This window comes from Elaeis guineensis, chromosome 15, assembly GCF_000442705.2.
Source record: "Elaeis guineensis isolate ETL-2024a chromosome 15, EG11, whole genome shotgun sequence".
NCBI classification, from domain to species: Eukaryota; Viridiplantae; Streptophyta; class Magnoliopsida; order Arecales; family Arecaceae; genus Elaeis; species Elaeis guineensis.
In genome coordinates, this window is record NC_026007.2 from 52,207,790 (window position 1) to 52,217,162 (window position 9,373).

The 9,373-nt window shown below is 36.7% G+C and overlaps 1 protein-coding gene across 1 annotated transcript; it reads left to right on the forward strand.

Annotated features, from left to right (window-relative positions):
• Positions 1–2,189: 2,189 nt before the first annotated feature.
• On the forward strand, positions 2,190–3,857 carry LOC105057964 (uncharacterized). Its single transcript, XM_010940705.4, has 3 exons — positions 2,190–2,706; positions 2,801–2,967; positions 3,433–3,857. Exons 1-3 carry the CDS (start codon positions 2,439–2,441, stop codon positions 3,583–3,585), a joined length of 588 nt encoding a protein of 195 aa, XP_010939007.1. The 5' UTR covers positions 2,190–2,438; the 3' UTR covers positions 3,586–3,857.
• Positions 3,858–9,373: the final 5,516 nt, after the last annotated feature.

Consider the following 9,373-nt stretch of genomic DNA (forward strand, 5'->3'; position numbering starts at 1 on the left):
TTAGTTCGGATACGTCCTTCATTAGTTAAATAGGCTATATTAGTCTAGATTTGATTGATATGTCTTTTATTAGATACATAATTAGGCTGTATATTGTAATGTACATATCATTGTAAAGTATTAAACAAAATCGGCATTATCGGGATTTTATCTTATCCTTCTTTTCTTGTTTTTTTCCTTTTCTTGTCAAAATCATTGTACACTTTTATCAGGAGTACTGTATTTACTTAATGCATAATTTGGATGGGATTAGCTAAACCACCCCTCTACGCATAGATGGTCTGCTTTAAAAAGATTTTTAAAGCATACTTATATCATGGAAACCCATTGTTGAGAACTTAATTCTAACATATTAAATACATTTAACATTATAGATATTTGGATTGCTATGTACTGCAAAGGACAGCTGAACAAAGCAAGACAAATGAGGGAGAGACGGTAGCCATGTCGAAACCTAAACTAGTTTATTATAGCGACTTAACAAAAACCTAACCCATTTACTTTGTTTCAAGTATGACAAGTACAACTTGAGTTAGTTTTAAATTGAGAATGAACATCACAAATCAAAACCAAATTCATGAATTCTTTTGAGTCAAATAAAGCTAACCCTCTGATGGGTTAGGTTCAATTCTAAATGTCCATGAACTTTGCCACTTAAATATTTTGGACAGGGTTTTAGTTTAAAATTCAATTTTGGATTTGAAACAAGTCTTAGTGCTCCTATACTCAACCTGTATCATTGGGTATTAGAAAACACCAAGCATGTATAATTCACAATAAGATACTTTCTAGTTTTAAAAGTTATCCAACAACCATCATCAAGAAACACTTGATTTAATTAGAAGCGAGCATGTCTAACCATGATTGGGATAATGGGATCAATTTATCCAAGACCGATAAAATCGATCATGCCACGTACATCATATCCATGAGAATGCAGTGGTCTAAAAAGAGGAGAAATATCCTTGTGCCAAAATAGTTTGATTGATCCTATTCCTATTTGTCTCATCCGAAAGCTTTTCATGGTTGATTAGGTAGTTTCTGTGGCAATGCATCCCATGAGAATAAAAACAAAAGCTAGGGCTATGATGAATTGCCATTCCAACATACATCCGGATATGCTGTCCTGATATCCATTTTGATTCACCAATTTGGCATACCTTAAAGCAATACCAAAGGATCCTACATCAAACATTCAATAATTCAGCCATTGTAATCAATGAAAGGATCATTTCAGACTACATAGGATAGTGAGGATTGCATTGCGCAGGTCTGGAGTCTTTCGGTTAGCATTTTCTGAATTGGCCCCCATACTCTTTCCTTGTTTAGAATTCTTCAAGATTATGAAGGGTTTTGTTGGTGACCTGCCCCAATAGTTGGTAACAGATCCTGTATGAATGGCCCTTGGGATAGAGACACTTGTTAGCTGGTACATGAGAAGCAAGAGGGAAAAGATATGCATTTAGGCATTGAGTCATGCAAATTAGTGACACTCCAGTGAGCAACACATTCTTTGGATCCTCCTCCTCCTTCTCCTCTTTTTTTTTTCTTTTTTTTTTTTTTTTTTGATGCAAACGGATGATTACACTACTCTGATGTAAGCACGGCCCATAAAATTAGAATATAAATAATTTCATAGGATCGATGAGCACGTCTCACTCTATCTTCAAATCTAATCTTTGAAGTGCTCCATAAGATAAGATGTGATCCAACCTGCTACATTTTTGCCTTCCAAAAAATATGTCGGATATATATACTATAATTGAAAGGTCAAGAACAGTCCACATATATATATATATATATATATATATATATATATATATATAGGTATGCATGTCCTATACAATGACGAGGGAAGATTGCGTCAATTGGAGAAGAGTAACATGAGGATTAATCACAGAATAAGATTTAATTCCTCATTTTGAAGATGGATGCAGTGAGTTTGACAATTGATCCTGGCCCTCTTGTCCTTGATGACAGCCAATTAGATAATTATGAGATGTAGTGATTAAAAAAAAAAAAAAGCTGTCGCGTATAACTCAAAATACACATAAATAATAAACGGCAACGCATTATCGATTATCCGCATTATCCCGTGACTTGTCCCCTCTCATCAAAGTACCAAACAGTGGAAAATATCACTGAGAAAGGCGTCGCACTCCCACAATTTATGGTCCACCCTTTTCTTTCTTCAACCACGCAAGCTGACCCCTGCTCAGGCTCCTTGTTGCCAAGTCTCTCCATCCCCTCGTCTCTCCTCTGTGCTTAGGTCACCTAACTTTCCCTCTCTTCCTTATATTTCCCTGGAAACAGAGCATCAACACTCATACATTCTCCTGGCTCCAGAAAAGGTTTGAGATCTCTCTTGGTGCGTTATTATTTTAGCTGTAAACAAAGAGAGAGATTAAAAAGGGAAGGAGACAACAGGAGAAGAAAGTATGGGGAATTGCCAGGCGGCGGAGGCGGCGACGGTGGTGATCGAACACCCGAGCGGAAGGGTGGAGAGGGTCTACTGGTCTCTCAGCGCCAGCCAAGTCATGGCCGCCAACCCCGGCCACTACGTCGCCGTTATCATCACCTCCACCTCCAACTCTGACAGCCATGACAGCAGCAGCAGCAGGAATACGCCGGTGAAGCATCTTAAGCTGCTCCGCCCGGACGACACCCTCCACATCGGACACGTCTACCGCCTCGTTAGCTTCGAAGGTTGGAGGCTTCCTTTTTTTTTTTACTTCCTCCTGGAGGGAATTTATTTTTGTTTTAGATTTTTTTAATGGACGGCTGAGATTAACTGTCGCAGAGGTGCTGCGAGAGTTTGCGTCCAAGAGGCACGTGAAGCACAGCCGGTTGCTCGCCAAGCAGAAAGACAAACCCAGCTCGAAAAAAGCCGGCCGCGGCGGAGGAGGAGAACCACGGCGAGGTGGTGGTGGTGGTCCCGCGGCGGAGCCCGAGAGCTCGCGGGAGATGGTATGACAACTGGTTATAATTTAATTTAACTTAAAAAATTTTAAAAATTGGGAAAATGCGGGGTTGCACGCCCCGCGGATTTCAGGTTGGAAGGACGACTTTATCTCTTTTCTCTCTTGTCCACAATCTGTCTCTTATTTTTTCCCTTCATTTCTTAACTGCAAGAAGAATTAAACGACAGAGACTCCTTTCAAGAAAAAAAAAAAGGTGAGCAGCAAAAACGATAATAAAAAGTTGCTTTTCTTTTGAGAGAAAGTGAGAGAGGGGGGTTTGGGTAGGGTCAGCACTCACCACAGGTAAGACTATGAACTGTCACCAGTTTCCGTTACCGTCTAAAACAAAACCAGTGTAATACTAAATACAAGCGTTCTTGGACTAATTGCTCTTTATCAACACAACAAACGGGTGCCGTTTGTTGATGAACGGACGGCGGTGATGAAGTGGGATGTTCTTCTTTTGTTCCAGCCTCAGGCGGTGGAGCCGCCGGCGACGACCGATGCCGAGTTCGAGGAATTGGTGCGGAGGTTGGCGTGCAATAGAAGAACCAGCAGTGGGGCTGCAACGCGACACGGGCAGTGGAGGCCAGCCTTGCAAAGCATTGCAGAGACTGGGAGTTAGAGCTCGCTCACGCCTTTGATCTCACTATCTCTCTCTCAAAGTCCAAAATTAATAATATAAAACTGAATAAAATCTCTTTGTTTCTATTATGTATTAAATATTGTGATGACAGATGTGTTTCTTAGTGTGTGTGGACGTGTCTTGAGTTCAGTCTATTAGAGCTTTGTGGTGTCGTTTTCTTCAGAGGGATTATTGGTTGAGAGGGAAACGAGTCAAGTCCACCCAATGGGGGCTATCTTTTTGTGCAAGGGTATGTTGAGGCTGCAGAGAAAAGTGGGGGGGGGGGGGGGGGGCAAGGTTTGTATTCTTTTGGCTGTTTGGTCAATCTAATCGAAGGTCCATTGATGGAACCTCACTGCCACTGAGATGGCCCTTCCGTTTGTTTTATTTTATGTTATGTTTGGAGGGAGGGTGATATATATATATATATATATATATATATATATATATATATATATATATATATATAAAATTTATTTTATGTTATGTTTGGAGGGAGGGTGATATATATATATATATATATATATATATATATATATATATATATATATATATATATATGACTACATGGGTTGTATTTTGCTTTGTACAACGCAAACGTGGAGTCTCGGGGAGCACGTGCTTAGTCTGATTTTTATTGTTGTTGTTGTCGTCGAGACAGGCTACATTAAAAAGCTTAATATCAATACATTCATATGCAGCTGACATAATCAAAATATAGCGCCGATGGAATATCTCACCTATAAAAATCTAAACTACACTACTGGTATACTCAATCACATGGAATGCCACTTAATCAACTATGCTATTGCAATGATCCAGCACCTCATCCAAAAGGATAGAAGATATTTTTTACATTTATTGATCCTATATAAATATTCAAAATTTTTTCAATAAATAATCAATATGAGATTAAATATACGCTCGCACGAGTCCTCACATACTTTTTCTATTTAAGTTTTAGTATCTTCACGAGATTAAAAATGCAAATCTATAAAAATTCATTCATGAATACTACGATCGGATTGTGGTCAGTTTCAATAAATCTGTACTACAATATCCTCCAATCTATATAGACTATAGGTTGTTGTCGGCTCTAGTACCAATTGCGATAATCTAAGATCTTATCCAAAAAGATTAGCTCAAAGATATGTTTTTATTTCTTGATCCTATATAAATATCTAAATTTTTTTCAATAAATAACGAATATGAGATTAAATATATGCTTGTATGGATCCTCACAACTGTTCTCTCTGTACATGTATATGATCGGATAGCATTAACACCACACAATGAGCCTCTAAACATTAGCCAATAAGAGATGATGACCCTCCAAGAGCTCATATGCAGAAGACAACCATGAAATCACTATCTTAGAGTTCCCTTATAAAAATCACTATGTTAGCATCAAAAGTAGAGATGGCATGCACTAGGACCTCCCATGCAGCTCTTGTAAGGATTTTCTCAGCATTTCACATATGCTTTTTATTAATCTCATTAATTAAAGCTTCATATGTCAATAAATATGAGAAGGTTGAAAGGAAAAGTAAATTTAATCTATTTTGAATCAAAGTAGCTGAAATATAAAGAACTTTCAAAACCTTTATGTGAAGAAAACTCCGAGATCTGATCTCTGGTGTTTTACTAGAGAAGAAATCCAATCCAAGAGTCCCAATGTAACATAAGTAAAGGATTCAAAAATCGTGATAAGAAAAACACTTTTCCTTATCTCATACCTTTGCGGGGTAGATGATCTCCGTGAGTGATGATCATGATAAGATTCTCTTTTAGTCACGCACATTTCTGGACTCTATAAGTATCCACATAGAGATGAGGGCTGATCAGCAACCTTCTTGATTCTCTGAGGTGCTAGCTTCCTTGCAGAATTTTTGCTTGATGGAGGAAGTTCTCAATACCTTGAGAACTGCAGCAAAATTTCGACTTCTACTTGACCCTTCTTGCTGAAATCTGAATTTCAACAAGATGATAGAGAGGAGAAAGAAGCCTTGGGGTGTGGACAAGAGAGGAGAGAGGATGGGGCAGTAATCAAGAGAAAGGGGAGAGCTTCACAAGCCTCTAGCATTATCAAAAGCCTTGGGGTGGCTACCTATCTATAGGTAAACAAATCTTAGGGCTCCATAAGAGTCCAAAACCTAGAGAACTCTCTTGAATAGAGTCCTGAAGGCTAGGGATTCTTCATGGCTGCCGCCCCATCTCTTGGAGCTTTCTTCTTATGGCTAAAATGAGCACCTAGGATTTTCATGAAACCCAAGTGTGCCACCCCATATGAGTGAGGGTTAAAGTTTTCTAATTGGCCTCAATGTGGGGCATAGGGTTTTATTCAAGAAACCCTACGGTGTGGACCCTTTTGACTTGGTCAAAACCAACTCAAAATAATTTAGGGAGGCCTGGTTCAGGTGTCACACACCTGATACATCCAAACTCTTTTGGGCGCATATAACCTAAGCCCAAAGCTTGATCTAAATTCAATTAAACCAAATTTCTATTTGATTCAACTTGAATTCAGTCATAATTAATTTGATCTAATCAAATTAAGTTATACAATATTTACACATAAGTCCTCTTTAAATCTGCTAACCATTAGCAATTAAGTCCTTACTACTTGTAACAATTACAAGTTAGTCTAATTATCAATTATATTGATAATCTGAATCTCATAACGATTCTTAATTATCATCCAACTATCTGATCAGTCTCAATCTCTTATTATGTGTAATCCCATATGTTCTATTTTGTTTGATAGTGACATATGCTCTGATCTCTATCACAACATCATTGGAACAGTTTCAATCTTTTCAATAAGAATCATCGATCATCAAGATAATCTTCGTAGCTCCCACAATCCATCAGTGACATCTAGCAGCATGTAGTGATAATTCAGCAGAATAAAAGATGAACCTCTAGGTACAGTTACCATGTGATACAGTCCTTCTATCAGGATCCTGATAAGATTAAGGTTATAGATTACTCGTTAAACCACAACACCTATCATATGCAGGATTTATTCGACTTGAGTTCCTGATGTGAAGTATGTGAAAACTTCTTTCCACTATGCACACTGTCTTAGCCAATGTCTTCTGAACTCAGTTTCATAAATTATATAGAACTATCTACCTTATCTACCAAAAGTGATAGATTCCATTTAGATGCACATCCTATCCCTACAATGAACTTACTATAACCAATATGTACTATAAATATCAATATGGTTCGAGATCAAATTTATGTACCATCAAACTATAGCAATCTTATTGTGAACAGCTGAGGCACCATAAATCTAAGGACTAGACACATTACTATACCATTGAGTAAGTCATTGACAAGTGGATAGCCATCCAACTGATTTTTCGTATTGATCATGCTTGGTGTCTTTATTCTCTAGTAAACATCTGTACTCTCACTCCAATGTCTCCATATTGTAGACTCTCGTCTATCCTAAAAGAAGCGATTTGCACATCGATCAAATTAATCACCGTCTTCGTGATTATCCATTAATCCGGAGTATTCAGAAATTAATCATCAATGACACATGTCTCAAATTTTTAACTCTTGAGAATATTTGTCATCATCTTATTAATCTCTTGGATGATTCATGGACATAAAAATATGAATGAAAAATTAACCCAAATTTTATTTCATTAAAAATCAAAATATACAAATTATGCCCTTAGAAAATTTATATGTGTCAATCTAATTGGCTTCTATGATATACATCTAATAATCTCTCACTTGCATTAAAATCAATTGGCCATAAATCTAAGCTCATCTTTTCAAGGTGGACTTCGATCTTTTGCTAGCTCAGCTATTTAGTCAATGGGTTTACGATGTTATCCATGGTGTATACTCTTTGTACCTCGATATACTTTTTTTCGAGATAATCATAGATGAGATAAAATCATCAATCTATGTACTTGGACTTTTGATGAGACCTTGACTCCTTAGTTAAGACTACAGTATCGTTGTTGTCATAGTAGAGTGGTTGGTATTTGATGGCATTATATCCAACTCTGCAACAAACTTTCTAAATCAGAATACCTCTTTAGCAGCTTCTGATGCAGCGATATACTCAGCTTCTATGGTGGAGTCTGCTATAATAAGCTGCTTGAAACTTTTTCAACTCACAACACCATCGTTGCACAAGAAAATACAACCTGATGTCGACTTTCGATCATCAATATCAGACATAAAGTTTGAATCTATATATCCTTGCACCCTCAATTCTTTTCTTCCAAAGATCAAGAATATATCCTTAGTCCTTCTTAAGTACTTAAGGATATATTTCATAGCTATCCAATATTTTTTATATGGATTCGACTGATATCTACTTGTGATACTCACAGCATGGGTTATATCATGTCGTGTACATAACATGGCATATATGAGACTTCTTATAGTCGAAGCACAAGGGATCTTGCTTATGCACTGTATCTCTTTCAATGTGTCAGAGTACATCTTCTTGGAGAGATGAATTCTATATCTGAAAGACAGAAGTCTCCTCTTGAAGTTTTTCATACTAAATTTTTTTAGCACCTCTTCTATGTACATCTTCTATGAAAGACCTAGCATCCTCTTAGATCTATCTCTATAAATCTTTATCCCCAAAATATAGGATGCTTCTCCAAGGTCCTTTATGGAGAATTTCTTAGATAACCATATTTTGGCTAAATTCAATATGAAAATATCATTTTCAATCAGGAGAATGTCATCCGCGTATAATACGAAAAAAGTAACAGCACTCCCACTGATTTTCTTGAACACACATGATTCCTTCTCATTCTTGATGAAATCAAATGATTTAATTACATCATTGAAATGGATGTTCTAGCTTCGAGATGCTTGCTTGAGTCCATAAATAAATTTTTACAGTTCGTAAACTTTGTGATCTCCATCACTAAAAGTGAAATCTAGATGTTGCTCCATATAGATATCTTCCTCAAGATATTTATTTAGAAAAATAATTTTCACATCCATTTACCATATTTCATAATCTTGATATACTGCAATCACAAGCAATGTTCAAATGTACTTCAGCATAACCACCGGTAAAAAGATATCCTGATATTCAATGCCTTCATATTAACTATAATCGTTAGCCACAAACCTTATCTTAAAGGTCTCTACCTTTCTATCTGAATCAATCTTCCTCTTATAGATCCATCTACATCCAATAGACACTATATCTTCTAGCAGATCTACTAAGGTTCCGACTTGGTTTGAGTGCATTAAGTCGATTTCTGACTTCATAGCCTCTAACCATTTTTCGAAGTTGATATCTGATATTGCCTTGCTGTAGATTTTGGAATCATTTTCATATACCCCATTTCTAATGAGAAACATTTTCTCTACATTCTCTATGATGATACCTAAATATCTCTCAAGAGGATGAAAAATTTTGCTAGATCTATGAGGTGGAGGAAGAGGTGCATGTATTGGCTCAGCTTGAATAGATTCTACAAGTTCTAAGACTTGTTGCTCTCAGAGATTTTCTTTTCGAGCCCAATTTGCCTCCCACTACTTTTATTTTGGATGAACTATTTTTCAGAAAAGATAGCATATTGGCTCACAATCATATTGTGATCTTTTGAAAAGTAAAAATAATATCCTAAAGACTCCTTAGGATACCCTATGAAATGAGCTTTTATAAACTTGACCTCTAATTGCCCGCTTGTAGTCTTTTGATATAGGCCGACATCTTCAAATCTTGTATAATCAAGACTTGATTTCTTATCATGCCATATCTTATATAATATGATAGAAATAATTTTAA